Source organism: Heterocephalus glaber, unplaced genomic scaffold (genome assembly GCF_053883595.1).
Source record: "Heterocephalus glaber isolate CG9 unplaced genomic scaffold, H.glaber_assembly_v1.0 deba00001532, whole genome shotgun sequence".
Taxonomy (NCBI): domain Eukaryota; kingdom Metazoa; phylum Chordata; class Mammalia; order Rodentia; family Bathyergidae; genus Heterocephalus; species Heterocephalus glaber.
The window spans coordinates 29,161,917-29,188,431 of NW_028258330.1; the positions used below are offsets into that span (position 1 = coordinate 29,161,917).

Consider the following 26,515-nt stretch of genomic DNA (forward strand, 5'->3'; position numbering starts at 1 on the left):
GACTTCTATTCAGCTATAAACAGGAACTACAGAGGGTAGGGTGTGGTGGCACATACCTGTAATCCTAGCACTCAGGAGACTGAGGCAGGAGGATCACTGTGAGTTAAAGGCCAGCCTAGACTACAGAGGGAGTTCAAGGCCAGTCTGAACTGCATAGTGAGACCCTGTCTCAAAAAACAACACCCCGGGGCCAGGGATTTAGCTCAGTGGTTCCGCTGCCTGCCTTGCAGGCGCAAGGACCCAAGTTCAATCCCTGGTACCAAAAAATAAATAAATAAAATAAGCAATTTCTCTTTAAAAAAAAACAAAAACAAACAAAACCACCCCCTTAAAAAAGAACTATAGATACACAAAACAGCATGGATTAATCTTAAAAATGTAAAGCTGCATGAAAGAAGCCAGTCAGAAAAGAACATATATTGCATAATTCCATGTATGTGAAGTTCTAGAACAGGCAAAATTAATCTATGGTAACAGAAAGCAGAGCAGTGGTTTCTAGGGTAGACATGAGGAGGGAGGTGACTGGAAAGAAGCACAGAATTTCTTGGGGTGGTGACATGTTCTGTTCCTCCACTATAGTGTGATCACACAGGTGCATGCATGTATCAAGACTCATGGTTCTGTACACTTAAAATGTGTGTACTGTATTGCATATAAATTATACCTCAAGAACACTGACTGAAAAAAATAAAACATAGGCAAGAGATTGTAAAGTTCTTGAAAGCCGAGAGGTATGGAATGTCTCTGTTGTATTTGTGACCTGACCTGAGGTGTCCTGAGTGGCCTAAGTAGAGAACAGAGGATACCAGCAGATTCCAGCAGAGCCAGAGTGCAGGGCTCAGGCAGGATTAGGAGCACTGGAAGATCCAGTTGGAGAGGTTTGTGGCACACAGCCAGGCCGTGGTGGCCTTCTTTGCTGGGCTGGGTGTTTAGACTTCCGTAAGTAGATAACACAGAATGAATGGGTGGCGTTCAGCTGGAGAGAGGGACTGTGGGGAGGCTCCTGTGGCAGCATTGAGCAGGAAAGCTTGGAAGAGGAAGAATTTGGAGTTGTGACACCGCTTCTGCTGCTCTCAAGCCAAAAATAAACCTGAAACGATTTCACAAGCAAAACTTCTCCATATCTCACATTGCAGGCAACTGGGCTGCCTCAGAGTCCCAAACTTTCCCTACCCCACTTCCCCTAGGCTCAGTTCCTCATCTGTCCCCTGGCTTTACAGGCACCTGAGGATCCTACAAAGAGACTCTGACGGACCTCTGCCTAGGAAAGAGCCGAGGACAACAATGAAGGCCAGACCATACTGTGTGGTAGTGGTCCTACTGCTGCTGACAGGGCTTTCCGAGTTTGGAGAAGGGACTTCTAATCCTGGGCTCACGACTAGAATCACCAAGAAAAGCCTGAAATATGGTAAGGAGATGGGTTTGTGTCTTCTGATGCCCTTTTCTACCCACCAGAGTTCTGAAGTCACAAAGACAATGAGTGATGGGCTAGGGTAAGGCCACTGCCTGACTTAGGCACTTTGGATGTCACCCTCTGGGCTTCAATTTTCCCATTTTGAATTTGGGAGGATAAGGATGGAACTAGATCAGCCTTTCTCCTTCATTAAAATTGATGGTGCATGTGGTGGCACATGCCTGTGATCCCAGCACTTGACTTTTTTTTAATTCTGGAACCGGGGATCGAACTCAGGACCTTTTGCTTGCAAGTCAGGCACGGTGCCACTGAGCTAAATTCCCAGCCCTGATTCCAGCACTTGGGAGGCTGAGGCAGGAGGATCATTGCAAATTCGAGACCAGCCTAGGCTACATAGCGAATTCAAGGCCAGTCTGAACCACACACCATATAGCAAGACCCTGTCTCAAAACAAATAAAAATTCCTAGGATATATGTATGTTAAAATACAGATCCCAAGATTGGCTAAGGCTGGGCCTGGGAATCTGCAAGGCTGACATTTCACCCCTGGCAATAGTAATAAAGCTGAAAAAAGTCTGATCAAACTGCAGTGAGTTATTCCCCAAGAGTCCCTTGTATCCCACCTTTGCTCCAAATCTTTTTGAATGAATAAAAACAAAGATTGCCATTTACCTGACATTTTTGAGTCCTGATTTATTTCTCAGGCTCAGGTCAGAATTATTGTTACCATTTTGCTAGTGAGGAAGCTGAGGCTCAGGGAATTTAAGAGACTTGCCAGGAATTGCATTAACAGCAAGTAGCAAATCTTGTTTTCTATCCTAGTGCATGTGATTGCAAAGCATAGCCACCTCGGTTGCCTCCCACCAAATAACTAAGTCAAACAACCTTCTATTTCCCTCCTCCCAGCCATACAATATGCAGTCACCACCCTGAAGAAGGAGCTGTCCACCATCAGGTTGCCTGATATATCAGGAAGTTCTGAGATCAGTTGGGTTGGATGGGTGAGCTATGATTTTTACAGGTAAGGTCTCCTTTCTCCAGGGACAGCCAACGAGGAAGGATGGGAACCTAAATTCATGGGGGAAGGGATCAACATGGAGTTGGCAGTGGACTAAAGATAGAGGGTTACAGCTAGCTCTTGTGGGATTGCTCAAAGGAGCTGCATGTTTCCTGCATTATCAGGATGAAAAGGTAAACCATACCTCAACCCTAGATCAGTTGGTTAGGGAGACTCGAGCCCTGGAGAGGTTTCCAGACAATAACTGGCTCACTGTGGATGTGTAAGCATTGCTAAAGATGGCAGAGAGAGGAAAAGAAATATCCTAGTTTCTCTCTCTTCTCATCCAAGACTCTCCTCTTGACTGCTTTCCATTGGCCAATCTTCACCAGAAGCCTGTTGCAAAAAGATCTGGGAAATGCAGTTTGCACAGGTTAGTCCTACTCAATATGGCTCAAAGCAAGGGAAGACCAGGGGATAGATCTGAGAACAAATAAGCAAATGAATATTTGCAGCACCTACCTGGGGAGCACTTGCCCCAAAGAGGGGCATCTGCTACTTACCTGCAATTGTTTGATGCTGAAAGTAGACAGTAGCATTCCCTTTTGATTTTTTTAAGAGAAACCAAAAATCCAGTTGTTTATTTTTTCATGTTTTTAGTGTAAAATTTTCCCAATTTTATTTTTTTTCATTAAGTTTATTGGTAAATTTTAGGTATACATTATGATCACACTCATCATTGGGAATTTGTACCTGTACATGATATATCTTGATTCTTGTTTTTTTCCCCATTCCCCTTCCCTCCCTTCTATCCCTCCATCCCTCCCTATTCACAAAAGCTTTGTTTCCATTTTTTCCTTCTTTTCTTATTTTTTTCGTTCCCTTCTCCCACCTTCCCCCAGGTCCCCTTTCTCTTTGAACTTTTTCTTCCTATTTCACAATATATATCATACATTTTGGTCCTCATTAATACTTTCAGTTTAGATTAAAAATTTTTTAAATACAGCATAGGAAAAGAAAGGTAAACCCGGGTAGGTATAGTGGCACATGCCTATAATCCCAACTCTTGGGAGGATTGTCGTGAGTTCAAGGCCAGCCTGGGCTACATAGTGAGTTGAAATGAGACCCTGTCACACACAAAAAAAGAAAAGAAAGATAGATCTGTAGGCCCCATATAGCCCACAGATTACTAGTGAGTGATCTCTAAATTGTGAGTCCCTGTGGTTGTTTGTTTGTTTTAGTGGTTCTGGGGATAGAATCCAGGGCCTCACCCATTCTATGCACATGCTCTGCCACTGAGCTGCATCCGCATCCCCAAGCCTTTGTTTCCTATTTGAAGCAATGAGGGAGAGTATGTGAAGGGCTAGCTGTTCCCTGGAGACCCCAGCTGTGAAGACAGAACACATACAAAGCCAGCTCACAGGGTCCTTGCAGCACTGAGGGTCAGATCATTAGGGACAGGAGCAGCTAGCTGTGGGAGTGGTGTCAAAGAAGAGAAGTCTTTAGTCTCAGAGGGTTAGAAGAGCTCCCTGGAGGAGGGAGGACCTGGGCAGACCTGGAAAGATGCACAGGAGATGACCAGATGGTCTTTGTGGTTTAGGTCCATAGAATTGAAAGAGACTGTAAGAGGCTAGAGGGGGCTCTTGGGACCCATTTAGGGTCACACATGGCTTTTCTGGTTTGATAATCTGCCTTCCTTCCCTAGCCTGAAGATCTATCACTTTAATCTCCAGAACTGGGATCTGAGTCTACTTCCAGAGCTGGGCATAAGAGTTTCTTTGTCCAGTAACTACATGTCTATAGGTGGGAATTGGAAGGTGAACAAGGCATTCATGTGAGTAGTATTTGGTTAAGATGTTACTCAGCCTTGGTCTTTGGGCAGGGCACACCCTCCCTCCCTGGATCCCATTTCAGGAATCTCAAATGTCTAGCATATAATGGACCCAGATCCAACTGTGCTTAAGCTTTAGTCTCATCATATGTGAAATGGGGTTAACAATAACCTACTTCTAGATGCAACAAAGATAAGGCACTTAGCACTGTGCCTGGAACATAGTATACCCAACAAACACTGGCTGTTTTCATTCACGGTAAATAGAGGTCCAGACAAGGGACACAGTTAGTTAGTAGGAACCCAGGTCTGTGTTCTTCTGACTGCTCTTCTTGAAAACAAACCTCCTTATACAGGAGTTTGCTTTGCCTTTCTTCTAACAGCACCCTACAGGGCACCTTTGATATGAAGGTATATGGCATTTCTATCTCAGTTTCTCTGAACTTGGGCAAGGATCAGTCTGGACACCCCACTTCCTTGGTGACCCAGTGCAGCAACTCCATTGGCCACGTCAGCATTGACATTTCTGGAAGCTTAAGGTAGGTGACCCATGTATATTCACTGGAGATAATCAGCTCTGCCTCAGCATCCAGCTCCCCCAAGTCCTGCTCATCTAACGGAGCAAAAGAACAGAATTTTAACACTCATCAAGATCAAGGCTCAGCAAACTATGCCCTTTGAGCCATTTCTCACCTGCCACCTGTTTTATAAATTAAGTTTTATTGAAACATAGCCACGCTCATTGGCTTACATTTTTGTCTATGGCTGCTTTAGCACTACAGTGGCAGAGCTGAGTACAGTAGTTGCGATAGAGCCCAGATAGCATACAGTGCCCACAATGTTTATTATCTGGCCCTTTAAGAAAAAGCACATAGATTCCCAGGCAAATGTGTTTAGTGGCAGCCCCGAAAAGAGAGTGGCCTGCTTGTGGGGGATGCACTGAATGCATGATGGCACTTCTTCAAAGTGACTGCTTTTACACTGTTTTTATTGTCACTGCATCTCCTGGGTCCTGGTAGGAAATGGAGGGCAATTCAACAGATTTAATCAACAAAAATCTAATGAGAGGACTGTTAACCCAAGTGTGGACAGGAATAAGGAAACCAGCAGAGTGGTGCATCCAGAGGCCAGGGACAGCAGGGAGCCATTGCCACTCCTGGAGCTGAAGGTAGGAAGCATCTGAAGGTTGTACCAGAGCCTAGAAAGAGCTGGAACTTTGGAAAAGGAAATGAGACAGAGCCAGGCATTGTCACCACAACGATGTAGGAGGAGGAACTTGAATGTATGTACCCCAACCCATTTCCTTCCTCCCTGCCTCTGTCTCCCATTAGCCAAAACAACCTGCAACCAGAGAGCACAAGAGCTTGGGAAGGGAATCTGTAGTTGTGAGATAGGTAGAGTGGAACTGGCAGGAACAAGAGGACACAGAATAAACATCAAAGTGCCTCTTTGCCTAAAATTGAAGTATTGGATGACCAATGCCATCCATCATGGTGAGAGAACTAACAGTACACAGAGATGCGGAGATCTTTAATGCTGCTGTCGCAGGTGAATTTGTACTGGGGGAGTCCAGGGCTGTCAGTTGTTCATTTATTTAACTGACATAAGTTTTCTGCACACACTCTAGGGGCCCTGAACTTGAGGCTATTTATGGGAAAAAGAGAACTTTAGCTGAGCCTGTAGACCTCAAAACACTGTGTTGTTTTAATTAGGTGGACATGTGCCATGAAATTCTATAGTTTACACCACACAAACACACACACACACACACACACACACACAGTGGATTTTTAAGAAGGGGAGCGATATAACCAGATTTGTGTTTTTAAAGATTGAATCTTTAGAAGCAATTAGAGCAGGGCAGAGTGGATGGGGTGGGGAGATCAGAGAGCAGGCACGGGCAGTTGTGCAGGTGATAGATGATGGCAGGGCATGGCAGTAGAGGTGAGGGAGGAGATTGGATTGAATTCAGGGAACAAGAAGGGCAAGGAGTCCAGGACGACTCTATGTCATCTGTGGTCCATGGAAAATCTCAGACTGCTTCAGTGTTTGAACTTTGTCTTAAGGGGTACTCGTGATGCAAAAGGGGCAGGTTTTTCTGGAAACAACACTCCAATCATGGCTAGTAGGGAGCCCAGCCAGGGTCTCTGTGGCAGCAGCCTCAGAGCTCATGCCATCCAAGGACCAAGGTCCAGCCAGGCTGTGGGAAAGTTCAACTCTGTGGGCAGCCTTTGATTAGTAATAAAATGCATCCTGACCCTCTCTCCTCTTTTCTCTAGCTGGATCCTAAACCTCTTCCATGAAATAATCGAAAACAATATCAAAATGGTCTTGGAACAAAAGGTAAACAAAAGGATAAGCAGATTGGTAGTTAACATATGAATCATTGGTATTTACATATTGGATGTTTGGAAAAAGTCTTCTCTCTTAAGTATGTCGCCATTTGAATTTGCTTAGTAAAATCTTTTTGCATGATGCAAAGGCATGTGAGTTCCCAACTCTGTGCTCAATGGAACTGACAAAGTTTTTTTTCATTATCTAATTGCAGGTAGTATTAGTATTAGAGAAATATTGGTGAGAAATGATCTTGGATCCCTCCCTCACACCATACAAAAAAATCAACTGTAGGTGGTCCAAGGATTTCAATGCCAAAATTAATCTTAAAACGTTTTAGGAGGAAACCTAGTATATCTTTCTCACCCTAGGAACATGATTCCCCCCCACACACACACACCATATTGAGAATGGCAGTGGCAATGGCCTTTGGGATCACTCACCCCTGGAAAGCACTTGGTTTGTGGAGGTGGGCAGGTGCCTCTTCAATTTATGCTCTATGTATCTTGGGCAACTCAATGAATTCACAGGAGCCTCAGTCTCCACATTTGTCAAAGGGGGACAATGACCCCTACCACTGAGTTCCTGGGACTCAAGTTGTGTTTGGAGTAACAGCATTGTTACCATCTCAGAACTACCTCACCCTCTTTACTCTTCAATGTTGAGCCACAGTCCAGCAGTTAGATGCTCTGGGTTTAAATCCTAGACTTTCATAGCTGTTAAGTCTTAGATAACTAACTGAACCTCCCTGAGCTTTAGGATTCCTATCTATAAATAGGAATAATCATAACATCTACCTTGCTGTGAGGACCAAGAGATGTGATATAAGTGCCTAGGACTAAGAGCTAGATAAATGGGTGAGGTTATTTTCATACCCAGCTAAGCTCTCCACTAGTCGCACGTGGATTGTGGTCTTTGCCCTTCAAACATAGGAAACATAGGCCAGAAAAATCTGGGGAATGAGGCAAGTGTCAGAGAGGGATGGACTTGCTAGGGATTTAGCTCAGTGGTTTCGCTGCCTGCTGCACAAGCACAAGGACCCCAGTTTGATCCCTGGTATGGAGAAAAAAAAAAAAAAAACAGAGAGGTATGTACTGTTTCAGATGTGGTCATTGACTTTAGTTCCCACAGTGTCGTGAGTGCAGAGTTCTAGCTGGCTCTGAATGAAGAGAATCTCTAGCCAGGAGTTTTGGGGAAAGATAGGTAAGATCATGTCCTGGGAGGGCTGGCTCCCTGGGCAGTGTTGTCCTGGCTTGGTGCTCCAGGGAGGCCAACCTAGGTCCACCAGACAGCCTTTGGGTTTACATGAGAACAATGCTTTCAAAATGAAGATGCTTCCCAGAGAGTTGATTTTAAGTGACAGGAAGCCTTGGTATTAAATTATGCAGAATGACAATGAAGGAGCAATTCTCTCTGCAGTCTTCTTTCTTTTCTCACACCAAAGACAAGAAGTCTCAGTATGAGACCAATGCATCCTTTTTTTTCTGACAAAGAGGGGATTAACTAACTGTAGCACCATCTAGCCAGTCTTCCAGAACACTTTTTTTCCAATTCCTTGTACAATATTCATTTTCCCAGTTATATCCTATTTATGTCAGGGACTACCAGTTTCCACTAAAAAGAGCAGTATGAAGTTTCTGTATTTTTTATTAAATGTATGTCCGTTTGAAAAGGCCAGTTTGTATAAAGAAAATATTAAATAAATGATAATATTGGGAAAGGCAAAATGATGGGGAGGGGTGTAGGAATTGCTAAATACGGGAAGTTGCCAGGCTAGGGACTTCTGATATCCCCAGCTAGAATTCCCCAGAAACAAGTGAGTAGCCAAGGAGGACTGGGATTCTGAGGCTGGGCCCTCTTCTAGCTTTGTTATGGGCCCTCTAATGACCTGGTCAGCACTGCCTGCAGATCAGATGCCATGCTCCATGATGGATCCCTTATTCCCAGTGCCAGGTCCTGGAGAGATTTCAGGATCTGAGCAAGAGGAGCCAAAAGGGTCAGGGAATGAGTGGTAGGATTTAATCTGGGCCCTACTGTGCTACGTATTGATGGGGAGTGGCCTCTTCTTCCTTTTCAACCTGTTTCCTGACCCTTCCCAGCACACACTCAGAGGTACTTCCAGGGCTGGATTGCAGCCCATGATTCCTGGAGGTGGAGCTGGGGGAGCTGGAGCATTGCTGAGGAGGGCAGTGGAGGGAGGACTTACCAGCTTTCTCTTCCCCTCTGGCAGATCTGCGAAATGGTCAGGAAGTCCACCACTTCCTACCTGGAGCCCTATCTCAGGACTCTGCCAGGTTTGGAGTGCCCCCTCAACTTCCCTGGGTGCCCTCAGACACCATGACACTAGTTTACCCCGGAGCATCCCTCCTGGGCAACCCTGGGGGAATTCTTCCCATCTAGCAACTCCATCCTACAGTTACAGGGCACCTTTTGAGGTGGGGGGGGTCTGTTCTCTGGCAATGGAGGATCGGGGGGGGGGGAATCTGGTAGCAGCACAAGGTGGGAAGAGGTGGGAGAAGCAGATGCTTCCTATGTTCCATCTGCTTTAATGAAACAAGAGATGCTCAAACTCAGCCACTCTGGGCCCCATCAGTTCTTCTAATACTCCATGCTCCACCCTGCCACATAATCTTTGCTCCTGGTGTTCCTTCTGCCAGGAGATGTAAATCCACCAGTGCTCATTGCCAGTGTCTTCACTTCACAGGATGTTCCCACTGCAACGAAACCCTGGACTGCATTCTAGGACTAAGCAGCTCAGGCAGCACTCAGCTTTGCCTTTCTCTCCTGAGGGAACAAATTTTTGGAGGAAACTAACATTTATGGATGTCTTCCAGAAATCAGTGGCTTGGGAAGCATAAATTCCTGGGGACAGGAAGCTGAGAGGGACACTATATGTAAAGGCCTCTGGGGCCTAAAGCTTGGAGCCTACACTGACCTGGCTTTTGATTCATGTGGGAAGCTGTAGCACCTGTATGGCTCAGCAAATTACTTTTCTTTCCTTGATTATCCTTTTTGCCTTCTCTCTAGAACTTCTTGCTCTTAGGAGCCAATATCAATTAGGCTGAGGATGGAGCAAGACCTTGTGGAGAACCAAGGCTGCAGCCTCTTCTCCCATAAGCTCTCTGCCCCATGGACATTAGTCACCAAGGAACCTGTGACATCTGGACACCTGGCCACAGCACTTTACCAAACTTCGTCCTTCTTCTTTATAGTTGTCCTCAGTCTAAACTAGGGAGCTCACCTGACTCTGCACTAATCTACACTAAACTTCAATGAAGGATAAAATCATGAACATTGGCCAGGCAAAGCTCCTGCTCAACATGACACCTAAAGAATTTACCTGTACAGGTCACTCAATGTCAGTCAAGACAGACACAGGCTCAAAGCCTCCTTCTTCCACCTCCTGAGTGTGTAGCACACTGGAGCAGCCAGGCTCAGGATGGGGTGCACATGTTCAACAAACTTTGATTTCAGCTGATTGTCTTGCTTTGGCCTCAAAACTATTCATCAAATTTAGGATTTAAAAAACCCCACAAAACTGACATTAAGTTCCATATTCCTGAATCAATTATGGGAAAACTATACTAATATGAAAAATTTAGTATTTTTGCACTTTATAAATGTCTCAGCAAAAAGTGAGGACAGCCCAACTGTACGTGATCCTTTTGCTAGGTCTCAAGCCCTTACCTGCCAGTGGCAACCTCAGCACTCTTAGCGCAAATCCAGGGTATGAGCTGGCCCGGGTCTTCTGTTCACTTTTCTTCCTCCATGGTGACTAACCACATCCTTATAGTAATTCTTACTCCTCTTCCACCCAATCAACATTAACACAGATTAACACAGCCTACCAGTGCACTACCACCTTACAGCCTTAATAGCTAAAATACCTGCAATCTGAAACCAACAGGGTGGCAAAATGAGAAAGGTCTGACCAAAAGTCTGACTCCTACACATCGCATCTGAACACAACCAGACTGTGACGAAACTATAAAGATGGCAGAGTCTGGGATGGGTGATTTAGCTCAGTGGCACCGCGCCTGCCTCACAAACACAAGGTCCTGAGTTTGATCCCTAGTACTGGGGGCGGGGAGATGGCAGAGTCTGATGCCAAGGCCAAGCGCTTTTCATATTCTTGCTAATGGACTAAGCAACCATCCCCCAACAATGCGAAGTAAATATTTTGGTCATTATGTCTATTCCAGGATGAATCAAAGATTTCTCTTATCAGTCACAGCTTTAATGATGAAAGTTTTGTTATAGTAAGTAAATAAATCTGGCTGTTGAACTTGGCCCAGTCTTTTTTGTTTTTTGAGACAGGGTTTTACTATGTAGTTCAGGCTGGTGATCCTCCTGCCTCAGCCTCCAGAGTGCTAGGACTATAGGCATGCAATCTCTAGGGTCTTTACTTGGAGTTTTATTAGATTTTTTTCATTCTCTTTGGGGCAATTTTAATTTTTCCTAAAAAATGTTTGCTCTATAAAAGTTCAAAGTTTTAAAGGCACCAAGTAAGCCACATTATTCATTTTTAATTCCAGCCTTATCCATCCTATTCTCCTTCACTCCTAAAATTGTTATTTATCAGTCTTATCAGAGGCTTCTCCACTTTATCAAAGGCCTTTCCATTATTTCCATTTTCTTGAAGCAATTTTTTTCTCATTTATTACTTATTACATTTAAATATTTTTATATAACATGTAAATAATAAATCTCTAAAAATTACTTCAGCTACATTGCACAATTTTGATACATACTCAGCTATAAATAGTTTCTAATTCCCTTAATGGATTCTACTTTGAAGTTATTTTAATATGCTTAAAATTATCCAAATATAACTTTTAAACTTATCCTTAATTATATTATAGTACCAATTAAAGTCTGTAAATCTAATTCTTTGGTATGTGAGACTTTGTTTTTTAATAATTTGGAATATAAAAAACACTGTATTTCTAAATGCTTTTTATATGCTTGAGAAAAGAATATACTCTGTTATGGTTTAGACCTAAAATGCCCCCCAGAATTCTCATGCATCTAGAAGGCAACTGTGTCATGGGGCACTGTACTCCTCTGTGGATTCACCCACTGATGAGTCCTACAGCTCAATGTGCTGTTAGGAGGGGCCCGGTTGGAAGAACAGGTTGGAGTCCCCATGTCTGGATCCCAATTCTTGCGCAGAGTGAAGAGCTGTTCCCCGATGCTCTGAGCAGGCTGCAGGGACAGCCGCGACTCCAGTTACACTTCAGGTGGTGACCTCGCTCTCCATTCTCTGCCCCAGAGTCCCTGAACAACACCAAGAGAAAGGAAGGTGAGGACAATGGTTTAGAGCTCCATCTGCATAAACACAAAATGACTTAGCCCCTCGCTGTAGGTTCCAGGTCCTTGGCACTAACTTATCATCATTGAGAAAAATACCAGCACACCCAGATCCCAAGCTATCCCCAGGGCATTGACCCCGAGGCCTGGGACTTGCTTGACAGTCTCTGGATCGAAGGATGAGACCTAGGAGGGTGAGGAAGCACACAAGTACTGAGGCTCCAGCACCACCTTCTGCCCAAGCCAACATCACACAGAAGTTGCTAATAGACGGCTCCTAGTTTATGCACACCACGTTAGAAATCCTAAGAATAGAAAAATAAAAGTTTTTTTTATAATAAATGGTTTTCTTTCAAGGTGTTCACAATAAGAGCAAGAGCTCACCATCGGGCTGTAATACTGAGTTCCATGGCAACTTTATTTTGGTTTCTGCAGTAGTAGGGGTTGAATCCAAGGCCTCATGCAAGGGTTCTATCACCGAGCTTTGTCCTAAGCCCTTTTATTTTCAAACAGGATCTTGCTAAGCTGCCCATGCTGACCTCAAACTTGGGATCCTCCCATTTAGCCTCCCAAGGAGCTGGGATCACAGAAGCCACAGCATCTTGATAAAAGGAACAAACAGACCACCATTCCTAGCTCTTCCACCACACAGTCATTACTTGCCTGCCCAGCCTACTGCAAGGCCCTCACAGCTGTCTCCTATTTCACAAGGACACATTCAATTTGACCCAACCCAGAAAGGCAAGTGGAAGCCAAACTTCCAGGGGGACCTGTTAGGTAGCCAGCTCTTTGAAGATCACAAATGCCAGTGATCACAAATTCCACTTGAAAGATAAATACACAAGTTATCAATGCTTGAGGTCATCATACAGCAAGTGAACCCCATTCAACCCACAGGACTCTACACTTAGAGTTTTCAATCTCCAGGTCACTGTGGAGAGAAAAGAAGCTAGCTGTCTGTCTACCTACCTATCTATTTTGAAGCAAGTTCTCTCTGTAGTTCAGGCTGGCCATGAACCCACTATGTACCCCAGGCAGGCCTTGAATTTGCAGCAATCCTCCTGCCTCAGCCTCCAAAATGCTGGGACTGCAGGTGTGCACCATCATGCCTGGCTTAGAAGCCATCTTTCTAAAACAGTCAATGCTGTCCACTAACTCCTCATACCTGGCTGAACTTCAAAGCCCCAGGACCAAGAGCACAAAAGGGGCAGGAAGGCAGGCTTGAAGGCCAGGAAAAAGTTCACTAGATGGCTACCAAGTACCAGGAATTACTATCTCCACATCATTATGCCATGGGAATAAAAACAAGGTGAAACGGGATCCTAACCTCAAATGTAAGACCTGAATATAGAAAAGTATTTGAAAATTGCAGAGGCACCCTTAAACCAATGGTGAGCACCAGAGGGATTGGATACCCTGACCTCGTCTCCAACCTCACCCTACCCGTTACCGGGGACACCAGGTTACAGCTTTGCACTCACAAAGTGAAGACACAGGGTCTCCGCCTTGCAAGACCCACATGGAGCACAGACTAAGGCAGGCAGCATATGAGCCAAGGGCAAACTTCGCATCTAAGTGACCACTGAGTAACAGATTGCTCCTTAGGCCCAAAAGCAACCTAGACCAGCACAGGAAGTCGAGTCTACAAATATAGATTTCAAAGATTTGAAGCCCTGAGAATTTCTTCTCTGAGGTCACTTGTTTCAAAAGACAACTCACAAAAGCAGATAAAAATCCAGGAAAGAGGGCTACAAAGAGTTAATCAGATGTGAAATAGGAAAAGGGGAAAGGGGAAGAGGAAGTGGGAAGAGTACAGAAAAGGAAAGGGAATGGAATTAATATGAGAAAATGAAAAAAAATGGAAATAAAGTCTCTGTAAATAGCGAGTGTGGAGGGGTTGAAGGGATGGCAGGGGAATGGGGAAAAAATAAGAACCAAGAGAGATTACGTAAAGGTGCAAATTTCCAATGATGAATGTCATTATATTGTATACCTAAAATGTACCAATAAAATTAATTTAAAAAAAGAGTTAATCAGTCGATGTTCTCGTCCTACATCCAATGACTAACAAGTCCTCAAACTTCCAATGGATTATAAGAAATGAACACTTTGGGCAGGGGATTTAGCTCAGTGGCTCCGGCGCCTGCCTAGAAAGCATGAGGACCCAAGTTTGATCCCTGGTACTGGGGAAAAAAGAAAAAAAGAAAAAAAACAAATGAGCACTTTAACATGACTCTGAATCGAGAGAACCCTCCTCTTTGCTCTGACATCAGCCTGTCTTTGCTACTCTTTGTCTGACACTTCTGGTGCCACCTGGAGAAGCAGTGTACTTTTTTTTTTCCAAGAAAGGGTAAAGGACTGCCTGTAATCACAGCTCAAGGCCAGCCTTCTCAAATTAGCAAGACTTTCTCTCAAAATTAAGGGGGGAGGCTGGCAAGCCAGAGTATGGTGACGCACACCTATAATTCCAACACTGGGGAGGGTGAGGTAGGAGGATTGCCTTGAATTTAAGACCAGTCTGAACCAGAAAGTAAATCTGTCTCAAAAAAATAAAGGGAAGAGGGCCGGGGATTTAGCTCAGTGGTTTCGCCGCCTGCTGCACAAGCACAAGGACCCGAGTTCGATCCCCCGTACCAAAAAAAAAACACAACTAAAGAAAGAGGACTAAGGGTGTTTCTCAGTGGTAGAGCAGTTGGCCAGTGTGTATAACAAGGTCCTGGGTTCAATCCCCAGATTGGGGGGAGAGGACGACACAATAAAGGAGCAAAGAAATGAGCCAGAACCTACAATTTACAACTCTCATGTGTGTCCTACAGCACTGCCAGAATTTATTGTAGTATGGAGTCCAAATGGAAATGCATAGATTGGTATCTGGCAAAAAGATTCTTCATTTGAAAAGACAAAGTAAGCATCAAGTCAGGAAGCTGGTCCAGTCGCAGACAGTGAAGGCCCAAGGTCTGAAGGGATGGTAGAAGGAAGACTAGAGTGTAGGAAAGCTCCAGGGTTCAGAAGTGATGAGGTGGCCCCTCCGAACACGAGGGAAATGTCTTTCAATGTTCCTCTCCCTGAACTACCAATGATCGAGGCACAGGCAGCCCAAGATCACTTTTGGATACAGGAGCTGAAAAGGGCAGAAAAGCCAGGAAGAAAGGGAGGCTGTGCCAGGGGGCTGGAGAATGGCCTGAGTCGGGGACAACAGCTTAGCTGAGCCCAGCATCCAAGTTCCTGCCACTGTGTCATGCAGACCACAGGGAGTCAAAAGACACTTCCAGCATAAAAATACTGGGTATGTTTTTTAGTTGGAAAAGGTCAAGAGCATGTGGTCATAACACAGAAAAAAAAACAAATCAAAGCACTGTTATCCCAGCTTAGCCTGTCAGACAAAGCAGAGGCTGAGAGCAGGTCACACAGCTAGGTGGGTTCACACAGGGAATCAGAGTCACTGGTGCCTGAATCTACACGCTTCTCATCACAGCACATTACTGACACATCAGAGCCCCAGAGGCAGAGGAGAGCAGGTTTCTGGATGGCCCTCCCTGGCAGAGATGCTGGAGAGATGAGAGGCTACCCGGCCCACTGCCAATACAAGTGGAACTCACAGGATGCCACTCTCACCCCACTTCCTCATATGCCACCATCCAAGCCCCAGGGCACATGGACACGGCATTACAGAACGTAAAGCAAAACAATATTCCAAAATAGTCCAAAAATCTTACCTGTAGCCTTTATAGACACCACATCCGCATAGTCTCAGCACACAGCCCAGCCACCTTCAACAGAAACAGAGCATCTGGCGTGGTGGCTGGCACATCACAAGCATCCCACAAGTGCTGGCTGTACCAAGTGTACTCTACAGCCACACTGCTACCCCGAGAACTAGGAAACCTAACTGAGGAAGGGTCAACACACATTCTGTGATGGGAATGATATCCACATTATCGTGTACCAACTGTGACCCAGCTGTTGCTCATCAGTGTATGATGCTGGAACCCAGAAATTCCTCTTGGTATATACCCAAAGGAGTGCACCACTGCTTCAAAGACACAGGCACTCGCACATTCACTGCAGCATTAGTTGTCATATCCCACTCCAAGGACCATCGACAGATGAACAGAAAAAATGTTCTCTGTAACTTATATCTAAATGACACACATACACACACAAATTGTTCAGCCTTGAAAAAGGAGATCCTGCCATTTACCATACGGATGGACCTAGAGGACATCATGCTAAGTGAAATAAGATAATGAAATACTACTGCATGCTGTCCCTTATAAGTGGAACAGACTGAAAAAAGGGGGAGATGTATGTAAGGATACAATATAGCAGACATGTAGGATAAATAAGTCTTGAGCTCTAATGTACCTTCCTACTGGAGTGCTTTAGAAACGTGCCCCAAAACACCATCTTCAGGAAGCTGCTCTTTGGAAAGACGTTGGAAATCACTGTGTATACCAATGTTGCACTTTACTCCTAACTGTGCTGTAACATGCATTCACTATGATTCCTGAAACACAGTCTTTCCATGAGCAGGACTGAGGCTCTGTAATCTTGACCCGTCCCTCACAGTATTAAACTCCGGTGGGCAACATCTCAATATATAGACACCCAGCTTTCTGGAAACAAGACAAGCTAAGACCCTGGCACAATGCTGCCCTGCTGCTGACTCCTGTGGCAGCCCAAGAAGCACTGTCTTCCTACAAAGATGGCAGAAGGAGTGTGGGAAAGCTCCAGGGTTCAGAAGGGACAGGTGAACCCTCTAAACTCAGGGAAAACATCTTTCAACGTTTCTCTCCTTGCACTATCAATGACCAGGGCATAGCCAGTCCACAATCACTTTCGAATGCAGGGCAGAGGGAAGAGAGCCAAGATGGATGGGAGCCTGGTGCCAGATGCCTGGTCCAAAGGGAAGAGCACATTGCAACTGCCATGTGGCAATCAAAGAAGACACTTCTGACAAAAATGAGAAAAATTTGGGGGCTAGAGATCAGGATCACACGGTCACATCTATAAAAATCATCTTTTTTGTTTTCTCCATCAGGAAACTGGCCCTTGACTGGGGTCTGAAACCTGGCTCTCAGCACATTCTTAGTCAGCAGCTAACTGGTCACAGCAGGTCCCTGGGCGCAGACTCTGTGCAAACAATGTGCTTTGGGCTGAATTCCTGGCTTCCTCCTGAGTCTGGACTTGTATTACCTCCAAGGCAAAAGGAGTCTGCATGACCAGCCCTCAATAAAAGCCTTGGGTACTAAGTCTCCAATGGGCTCCCCTGGCACACCTTGTGGACGTGTTTCTATTCACTGTTAAGGGAAAGATGGGTTCCATGTAACTGTGAGGGAGGGAGAGCCTCAGGAAGTCTGCACACTCTCTTCTCCAGGCTGGACCTTCACTCTTTTTTCCCTTATGGGGCTGTCTGTCCTGACGACTGGGTACAACTAGAACAATGATGATCACAGAGCCAGATAGTGGCCGAGGAAGGATTAAGAGGCAGGTATGGTGTTGGGAGCAATGCTACATAATTTTAGGGAAAAATCATTTGGTTAGCCTAGTTCTCCTGCCTACAGCCCAGCTATAGCATTGAGACATAATTCCATTTTGGCCTCTGGTCACAACTGAGACCTCATTGATCCAGTGATGCTGTGATTCTCCAGGACAAGATTATACCAGCTGAAGACATCCTGGGAGGAACAAAATCTTCATCTACTCAGTTCCTCATTGTTCTTGGATTTCCAACCCCGTCTTTTGTTATACCTTGTTTATCCCAATGTGAGGTACTGAACTCTCTGCAAGTCATTTGTTATATTTGTTTCTCCTGGTACTGAATAAAAGGTGCTGCATGCTTGGGGTCTTTTGTCTTTGCTGCCCAGAGCAGCACTGATCAGGCCCGAAGCTCAGCTTCTGCAAGTCTCACTTTTTCTACCTTTCCTGTATAAAGTTAATTCACCTTGTCCTGCCGTGGCTCGCAGGAGACTAGGACTTACTGCAGAGGTTCTAGTAACGTTCCTTTTCCCTGTTCTCTACAGTATGGATGTCTCTGAAGCCTAAATCCACCCACTTCCTGTTACAGCTTGCTGCTGCCTGCAACACAGAAAAAAGCCCAAAATTCTCTACCAGCAGGTCTCTGGAGATGTCATGTCCTTCATAGCCCCAAAAGGCATGTGGTGCCAGTTGTGCTGGCACCCAGGAGGCTGAGGCAGGAGGATCACTGCAAGTTCGAGGCCAGCCTGGGCTACACAGTAAGCTCAAGGCCAGCTTAAACTACACAGTGAGACCATGTCTCAAAGAAAAAAAAGAGTGAGGGCCAGCCTGTAGAGTTTTTTTTTTTTCTTCCTGTACTGGGGATCAAACTCAGGACCTTTCACTTGCAAGGCAGGCAACAGCACTACTGAGCTAAATCCCCAGCCCCAGATGTAGAGTTTTTGTGATACCCAACAGGACAATGTCTCCTCAGGGGAGGGAAAGTCTGCTTACTCTGAGAAGCTGGAACATCCTGAGGATGGGATGTTTTGCCACCCTGAGCAGAAATGTGCTTTATAGGGAAAACAAGGAAGCTCCTTAGGGGATAATCAGATAAAAGTTTATCATTCAGGGCCGGGGATTCAGCTCAGTGGTTCCACCACCTGCCTCAAAAGCACAAGGTCCCAAGTTCGATCCCCAGTACCAAAAACAGAAAAGTTAATAATTCAGCCAAACTGTCATCATGCCTTGCTAACCTGAGACAAACCTCTGTGCTCAGCAGGACACATTGCCTTTGTTCTTCCTCAGTAAATGTGAGAGTTTGAGTCAATCGGGGCTTCATTTTGGTGAGGTTCCCCGACCCTCTTCAAAGATAAGTCTCTCCCATCTTCATTCATCTCACTATCAGCGTTTGCTGGCCTGAACCCGGCGCCAGATGTGAAGTAGGTGTCCCAGGAAAGGGAAATCTGGATCTGGGGATCCATGCATCCCCCTTCTTCTCATCCTCATAACCTCCCTTCATCACTACGCAACACACCAGGGAAAAAGAACCTGACATTACAGGGTACAAAAAGCCGTAACTCTACAGAATGGACCAGAGATCTGGCCTCAGAGCCCAGTCTGATTCTCTTGTGAGACACTTTATCACCAAGCCTCCGTACACAGTGGTGCACAAGCATTGACTTAACTGTATTACCATCACCTAAAGTTGTATTTTTTTAGGAATGAGAAAAGCAGCTTACCTCTAGGAAAGGACTGGAGATCTCCTAAGACAGGTGGGACATGTCTGTTTTATCTGTTGTGCCAACTGTTACTAAATGTTACAATCAAAGGAATGTTGGGGCCATGACATTCTTGAATGTGCTACTTCTCTGGCAGCATCCAGCACAGACCTGCAGAAGGTCACAGAGCAGCAGGAGGGCTGTGTAAGAACTACGGCCATAAACCCCTCCCATAAACCCCTCAATTATATCCTGTTCCATCCCTGGTCCTTGCCACAATACTCACAGGTTGGAGTTGGAAAAGCCTTCCCTAGCCTTCAGCAAGGAAAAGCGACTTGCTGAAGAATTCTTCAAGGAGAGAAAGTACCAATGTGCTTCTGCCCTGAACCTCTCTTCACGGACTGCTTACTCAGCACCCCCCAACCCAACACTCCAGAAGGCAATGAACCCCAGCTCCCTACAGCAAAGGGAATCTCCTTTATTTTTTCTTTGTCCTATCCTGATAGAGCCCTGATCTTGTGACCAACAAAGCAAATGAAGACACAGAAGGAACATGCTGTCCTCATGATCATCAGAGACCAAGCTAGGAGACAAGCAAAGCAATAATTTCCATGCAGTCTGATTAGTGCCAAGGTGGGAGGTGGATGGAGATGGAGAAAGCTCCCTGGAGGAAGGAGGAGGCTGCTGTCCAGGTTCCACACCAGCCCAGCCCAACTACCTTGTTTAGGTCCAGGCTTCCACACCCTTCTCTCAAGATGTCACAGAAACCTGCCCCAGGCCAGAGAAAAGAGCAATTTACTAAACTAGAGGATGTTAGGAGCCAGGAGGCATCTAAAAGGTAGGAAGGAGGTGTGGGAAAGCTCCAGGGTCTGGCAAGGACAGGCGTAGACCTTCCAAACACGGGGAAAGGCTTTCAGCAGTTCCTCTTCCTGCACTATCAATGACCAGGGCACAGTCAGCCCATGATCACTTTCGAATACAGGGTAGAAAAGGAAAGAGGGTTAGCTGAACAGAGAGGCCATGGCCCAGCATCCCAGGAAATGGCTGAAACGGGAAGACCAGCACACAGGGCAATGACTAGATTCACAGTAGAGAGAATAGCAGCTGCTTCGTGACTCAGAGATCAGTTAGCGTTCATTGCCTGCCAAGAACTGAAAGGAGGGCAAACACTGGCAGAACTACTCAGCATCCTTGAGCTCTAAGAGACTGGGTTTGAGTATTGAATATCATCCACTGAGGCTCACAGAAGACCAGCAGGGTGCTCGCTGGGTAAGAACCTAGAGTTAAGTCTCTAGCTATCCCTCTGTCCATTCCAATACACTGTTTTCCTCTTAACACAGGGCCTTCATCAGGGATGCTCGGAGCCCAAACCTGGCTCTGGAAGCACCTTCTCTGTAGCAGTCCCACGAACAAAGAGGGCCCAACTGTCCTTTGGCCAAGGGGACAACTAGGAGCAAATGGAAGCAGTCCTCATCTAAGCTCTCACTCCCCACACCGTAGCACCTAAACTCCACTGACCCCCCCCCCCCAATAAACCTGAGTTCTAGAGAACAAAGCACACCACCACTTACCTGAGACATCACCATCCGTGTTCTCCCTGAGGACACCTCTCATACACTCATCAGCAGACATGTGACACTCCTACAGGGGATAAGAAGCCAGCATGGGATCAGCGCATGTGGCACTGTTTATAGCATGTCCAGGAAACCATGACATTCATCAGTTGTGGACGGAGAATGCACTGACAGCTTGCCTTGCACAGGCTGGGGTCACTGCCAATCCCTCTGAAAGAGACAACAATGCGTGCTCCACACTTGGGGAAACTTCATGGCTTTTCCTGTATTACCAAAGACCAGTATACAGGCAACCTACAATTACTCTGAACAAGGGGTAGAAATGGACACTAGGCTTGGCCAGTTAGACACCTGGAAAATGGCCTGAGCCGGGACAGCAGCAGGACAGAGCACAAGACCTAGAAGCTGCCATTTTGTCGTGGGTAAATTTAATCTGCCCCAGCCAAGAGGAAAAGGGAAGATCCTTCAAGTAAGAAAGGTGGCAGGAACAACATAATTCTAAGAAAAATCACCTCTTCACTCCTGCTTTCCTGATGAGAAAACCAAGGATGTGGGTAGGTCCTCAGGTACTTAGGCACGGGCATGGGTGAGTACATTGCCAAAACCCTTCCTGCATTTCATTCAGACATTCTGCCACCCTTATACCAAAGGAAAGGACAGAGCCCTGTAAACCCCTGGAACCCAAATGGGCACAGCAAGAGCCAGATGCATCTCAAACTAAGAACCAGATGAAGCTGGCTTCATGTCATCTCCATCTGCTTCCCAGATGTGGAAGATCTCCAGAGGACATACTTCTCTTTGGATTAACATGGTCCAGCTGCTTTCTGGCAGGATGGAGACACCTCCTTGCCCTCTCTGCACTGAGCTGTCACCTCTGCTATAAACAAGGCCGGGTGAGCCACCCCACAAGTCACTGGTCAAACCTGTCCTGGACAGCAGTACATGGAGAAGCTGGCAGGTGGTAAATGCTTCACAGAAATTAGCATTATTACATAAACACTGGTCTACTGTCTCAGTTATATGAAAAGAGCTTATCTAAAGAGAAGGCTATGCAGGGACATCTTCAGTTTCATCTTATATACAGGTGGATTAGTCTGTAGTGGCCCTGAATCTGTACACTGAATGAACTTGGGACGGCTTGAGTGTGTGACACAACACATGGTAGTCTGACATGAAGCACTGCGAAACTGGCCCACTTTTGTCATCTAGGGACCAGGGTGGATTACATGGCTCACTTGACTATGTCACCCATGCCCAGCTCTACTTGTTTTGTTCCTGGCACTAAAATGACAGTCTATGAGGACATCTACCCTGGTGGGCCAGGGGACCTGCCTTGCTCAAAAGTATGTCCCTTGAAACAAAAAAAAGAAAAAAAAGTATGTCCCTGATGTGCCAAAACATCTGAGGCCTATTACCTTACAGCAGTGGGCTTCTCTTCTTTCCATCTCGTTTTTCATTTGTTCCATAAGTGTCAAACATTGAGAATCTGCAAAGGATGAGGTAAATCAAAAGTTAGGACTCAGACACTCCCCTCCAGATCACAGTAGAGAGGGCGAGGGATGTAGTTCAGTGGCACTGCACCTGTCTGGCAAGCGCCAAGGTCCTGAATTTGATTCCTGGTACCAAAAAGAAAAAAGATCACAGTACAGGTGAGGCTGAAAAGGTGACTCCTTAGGCCGAGGATTAGCTCAGTGGTTCTGCTGTCTGTCTCGCCACAAAACAAAACAAAACCAGAAATAAAAAAATAAAAAGGTGACTCCTGCTGTGGCTTTGCTGCCCACCTACCATTTTCCTCTGCTAAAGTTTTAGACAACAGCACTGAGCTGCACAGAGCATATGGTACGCCAGACATCAGGTGCCAAGGGCATCTAAAAGGTGTCAAGGTGTAAGAAAGCTCCAGAGTTTGGAGGGGACAGGAGTGAGCCCTCCAAACACGGGGAAAGGCTTTCAGCAGTTCCTTTCCCTGCACTCAATGACCAGGGCACAGGCAGCCCAAGATCACTTTCGAATACAGGGGCAAAAAAGGCCGGGTGAACCAGGAAGCTCATTTGTAAGCATGGTAACTCTCACCAACAGTCCAGAGAGAGGAAGCTGCCCCACCAAGCCCAAGACCCTGAGAGCCATCATCACATTTAAGATTCCATGCCAGCTGGGTATGGCAGCACACGCCTGTAACCCCAGTACTTTGGGAGACTAAGACAGAAAAATTGAAAGTTTGAACATAGTCTGGGCAATTTAAGCACTTAGCAAGATCCTGTCTCAAAATAAAACACAATAAACAAACAAAAAAAGCTGGGGATGTAGCTCAATGCAAAGGCCCCAATATCCAATGCCCAATTCCACAAATCAAAACAAAAATATCCCATCTACCATAAAAAGCCCATCAGAACATAAATTTCTGGTCAAAATGCTTAAGGTGTACACCCCACAAATACTGAATGTCTGCCAGGCATGGTGGTGCACACCTGTAATCCCAGCACTCAGGAGGCTGAGACAAGAGGACTACCAAGAGTTCAAGGCCAGCCTGAGCTACATAGTGAGACCTTGTCTTTAACAAAACCAGAGAGAGACTGAAACAGAGACAGAGACGGAGACAGACACTATCTACATGTAGCCAGACACCAGGATTCAAAAGGAAAGCAGCCAAGCTCACTACTCTCACAGATCTTTGCAGCTTCCCTACTTCACAGAAAGTAAAGCTCAGGAACATGAGGGAACTCAACTAGGATTTGACCTCGGGTTTCAATGGTTTCCCAACCCAGACCCCCATGTGCTCCACCAGGCTTCAGTCTGCACAGGGGCTTTGCCACACAGATCTCAGAACCTATTTGTGTTCCACCACCATGGCTCTGTGGGTGTAGGCTGAAAGTCGATTCAGAAGGCCCCATACTTCCAGGTGCTCAGCGAAGCAGCACTTACCGGGACATCTGGTCTCCGGACTGGCAGCGCGGAGGGAGGGAGCGCTAACTATTGCAGAACCAGCGACGCCGACCACGGGGGAATTTCCATCCATTTCCATGTGGCCGCGCAGCAGCAAGGCCTAAGCAGGAGACAGGAAAGAGCTTCAGTGCAACAAGGGGACGGTAGTCCCGATGCTGTCCCCTAGGCCCCTGGAAGCGTCCTCAACCGAAAATTCGGCCAAACCGCATGCAAAAGGGAGGTTTTCAGGCCTGGCCTTGAAAGATCGTGGAGAGAAATGAGTCGGCTGGTTCTAGGACGTGGCACAACACTGACCCCGTGTAAACGAACCACAAGGTATTCCGGGCTTCGAATGCCAGGAGTAGGAGGCCGAAACACGGGTATAAAAGACCACGGCGGTGGGCGCCCCCTGGGTCGCCGACCGCAAGGGGCGTCCTTCCCGGGGCGGCCCTGGCAGCTGCCCACCGGCTGCCTCTTCCAAGAACATACGAGTCTCCGGAGACCTAGGTCCTTGGGGAACAGGTGGCTCCTGAAACGGGCCTCGGTTCTTCCTAATGGGCCAGTGCCCTGCAGTGGACTCACCTTGGAGCCGTAGCGCTGGGCGGCGGACGAGACAAAACAGGCAGCAGCGGACGACGCGAGACGATTGATCTTGGGAAGCTGCGCCTGACAGTGAGGAAATGCTGCCACGAGACAGGAAATCGCCTCCACGTGGTCGGCGCCGGCGGAAGTGCACCTGAATGGACAGGTTGCGGCCTAGATCAGTACCACCGCCTAGCGAAATGCGCGTCTTCCCTGCATCTCCCTCTGGTGGAGAGGAGGCCAACGTCGGCCTGAAGGGTTTGGGATAATTTTCAAAAGCCGTCTGGAATTTTGGAAAAAATCATAATTCATTTGCTTGGCTTTACATTTGTCCTGAAGATATTTCTTGGTCACTGATTTGTGGTTAATATGTAGGAATGATTGGTTTTCCACAGTAAGAGGTGGTGCTAGGATCAGCTCATGGAATGTGTTTAGCTTGCCCTTCTTTCTGCAAGTGTCCAGTGGACATCTGTCTGATTCAGTACAGTGTCGCAATACCGGTGCAGTGTTGGCCACACATCAGACCCCCATGTAAGAGTCTTGGCCAAAGACTGGAACATGAGAGTGAGAAAATGAGCCCAGATTGGCAAGCAGGGAATGAATGCTTTGCAAAACTTCAGTGGACTGGGAATTTAGCTCAGTGGTGCTGCGCCTGCCTTGCAAGCTCAAAGGTACCAAAAACAAACGAACAAAAAACCCAAAACAAAATAAAAACAAAGCTTCAAATAAACTAGAAATATGTGGGATTGGCCAAATGTGGCGCGAACCTGTAATGCCAGCCACTGGGGAGGTTGAGGCAAGAGAATCACAAGTTTGTCACCATCTTATGCAACTTAGTGATATTGTCTCAAAATAAAAAAGAAAAGTGGAGGGCCGGGGATTTAGCTCAGTGGTACCAGTGCCTGCCTTGCAAGCACAAGGTCCCGAGTTCAATCCCTGGTACCAAAAAAAACTAAAACAAAAAACGTGGTGGGTATGTAGCTCGGTGGCAGAGTGCCTCCTTATCACGTAGGAGGCCCTGGGTCCCCAGCACCTCAAAATATTATTATTATTATTATTATTTAAAAAACAATTTTTTTTGTTTTTTGAGACAGAGTCTTGCTATGTAGTTCAGGCTAGCCTTAAACTCACTACATAGCCCAGGCTGGCCTCAAACTCATGGCAATCCTCCTGCCTCAGCCTCCTGAGTGCTGGGATTACAGGCATGCACCACCAATCTGGCCAACAATTTTAATAATATATTTTATTTAATCCAGTACTACAGCCAAAATAATATGGCAGTATGTAATCAATATTTTTAAAATTATTAATGAGTTATTTACTATTCTTTTTCTCACACAAAGTCTTTGAATCTGGTATGTGCTTTCCATTTACAGCATGTTATAATTCAGGCTAGCTACATTTCCAGGGTTGAGCAGCCAGTCGTGGCTGGTGATGGCTGTGATCATCAGTTCAGGTCTGAGGCAATCTGGCTTTAATTGCCCTTCAGGGCTGAAAGAGAAGCAGCAGCAAGGGGCTGAGATCCAGCAGCTCTCACTCATACTCCAGGAACCCCTTTGGAGGGGTGTTGCCTTCTGGATCCCCCAGCCTTTAGCAGATAAAGGTGCAGGTGCTTTCAGAAGTCTGGAAGGAGAAAGAACCACGACTCAAACCAACATTTTCTTTTGCATTTCTTGTGCCCATTACACCAGGGAAGTCATCTTGGCTGGTTCATTTCTCCATCTTTGGTGCCTACAGGGGTCTGGCATCTAAAAAGGGTGGTCAGTGCTTGTTAATCATCGGTCTAACAGGATGCTAAAATGGATGTTTCAGCTAAGAAACTGTGTAAAATTGCTCTTTGGTAAATTAAAAATGATTGGCTATGGCAGTGTCCGATGGTTGCATCTGACAGAATGGCAGCTGACTTAGAAGGTGTCCTACTAGATGCACAATTAAAGAAGTGACTAAAGCATGTTACTGTGACTTTTGTGAATCTTGTCTTCCAACTGCAGGGTATTAACAGTACAGAATTAGAAATTAAAGGGAGGTGGAATTATGAATTGCATGTCTTAGGGCAGAACAGGGCTGTCTCACCCTCTGTCCCCAAGAGGATGAGATGGGTGGGAGCCTCCGTGTCTCACTTGAACTAAGAAAGAGAAGCTTCAGTGAATCATTTGATCATTGTCACTTAGGTCTGAGGATCACAGGTGTCTGGGGCCCCACCACTCCTGAGTCAAATGTTTACAGTCTCTTTCAGCAGTTGTAGAATCTGTGGGTCGAACTCTGGTTCTTGTGCTTGCACAGCAGGTGGTGAAACCACTGAGCTAAATCCCCGGCCCTGTTACTACATCTTTTGGCAGCAATAGCCTCAGGCTCCTGAGGTCTGGGGCTGAAGCT

At 46.1% G+C, this 26,515-nt stretch overlaps 2 protein-coding genes and 4 non-coding genes across 12 annotated transcripts; 1 reads left to right on the plus strand and 5 right to left on the minus strand.

The window, feature by feature from the left end:
• The first annotated feature begins 990 nt into the window (after window positions 1-990).
• LOC110346306 (lipopolysaccharide-binding protein-like) lies at window positions 991-14,027 on the plus strand. 7 transcript variants are annotated; one of them, XM_021246857.2, is made up of 8 exons: window positions 991-1,408; window positions 2,321-2,435; window positions 2,763-2,844; window positions 4,117-4,245; window positions 4,626-4,781; window positions 6,522-6,585; window positions 8,807-8,870; window positions 9,281-10,865. In XM_021246857.2, exons 2-8 carry the CDS (start codon window positions 2,423-2,425, stop codon window positions 9,388-9,390), a joined length of 618 nt encoding a protein of 205 aa, XP_021102516.1. In that variant the 5' UTR covers window positions 991-1,408; window positions 2,321-2,422; the 3' UTR covers window positions 9,391-10,865. The 7 variants fall into 7 exon arrangements, 6 of the variants coding, with proteins under 6 accessions (XP_021102516.1, XP_021102515.1, XP_021102511.1 ...); XR_002390249.2 differs by lacking the exons at window positions 2,763-2,844; window positions 8,807-8,870; window positions 9,281-10,865 and adding exons at window positions 11,749-11,878; window positions 12,400-12,456; XM_021246856.2 differs by lacking the exons at window positions 2,763-2,844; window positions 9,281-10,865 and adding an exon at window positions 11,749-11,875.
• Window positions 11,083-25,680, minus strand: LOC101697842 (uncharacterized). Its single transcript, XM_021246862.2, has 8 exons — window positions 25,514-25,680; window positions 24,140-24,293; window positions 23,558-23,678; window positions 22,054-22,124; window positions 20,636-20,705; window positions 19,783-19,832; window positions 19,086-19,235; window positions 11,083-11,853 (listed from the first exon to the last, which is right to left on the minus strand). The coding sequence occupies exons 1-7, from the start codon at window positions 25,678-25,680 to the stop codon at window positions 19,170-19,172; spliced, it is 699 nt and encodes a 232-aa protein (XP_021102521.2). The 3' UTR covers window positions 11,083-11,853; window positions 19,086-19,169.
• Window positions 14,873-15,006, minus strand: LOC147824726 (small nucleolar RNA SNORA71). Its single transcript, XR_015442113.1, has one exon. It is a non-coding gene; the product is annotated as a small nucleolar RNA SNORA71 (small nucleolar RNA).
• On the minus strand, window positions 16,605-16,737 carry LOC147824727 (small nucleolar RNA SNORA71). Its single transcript, XR_015442112.1, has one exon. It is a non-coding gene; the product is annotated as a small nucleolar RNA SNORA71 (small nucleolar RNA).
• Window positions 19,915-20,048, minus strand: LOC147824728 (small nucleolar RNA SNORA71). The gene has a single exon (XR_015442109.1). It is a non-coding gene; the product is annotated as a small nucleolar RNA SNORA71 (small nucleolar RNA).
• On the minus strand, window positions 22,523-22,654 carry LOC147824729 (small nucleolar RNA SNORA71). Its single transcript, XR_015442110.1, has one exon. It is a non-coding gene; the product is annotated as a small nucleolar RNA SNORA71 (small nucleolar RNA).
• Window positions 25,681-26,515: the final 835 nt, after the last annotated feature.

Bases quoted from the DNA above. Each gene is read 5' to 3' on its own strand.
- LOC101697842 (XM_021246862.2), bottom strand. From the start codon at position 25,680: ATGAGTGAGAGCTGCTGGATCTCAGCCCCTTGCTGCTGCTTCTCTTTC. The intron at 22,125-23,557 runs GTAAGTGCTGCT...CATCCTTTGCAG, and splicing joins TCCGGAGACCAGATGTCCCG to ATTCTCAATGTTTGACACTT. The intron at 19,236-19,782 runs GTAGTTGGGCTG...GACCTTCTGCAG, and splicing joins GAAGCCTGGACCTAAACAAG to GTCTGTGCTGGATGCTGCCA.
- LOC110346306 (XM_021246852.2), top strand. From the start codon at position 1,285: ATGAAGGCCAGACCATACTGTGTGGTAGTGGTCCTACTGCTGCTGACA. The intron at 1,409-2,320 runs GTAAGGAGATGG...CCCTCCTCCCAG, and splicing joins CAAGAAAAGCCTGAAATATG to CCATACAATATGCAGTCACC. The intron at 2,436-4,116 runs GTAAGGTCTCCT...TTCCTTCCCTAG, and splicing joins GTGAGCTATGATTTTTACAG to CCTGAAGATCTATCACTTTA.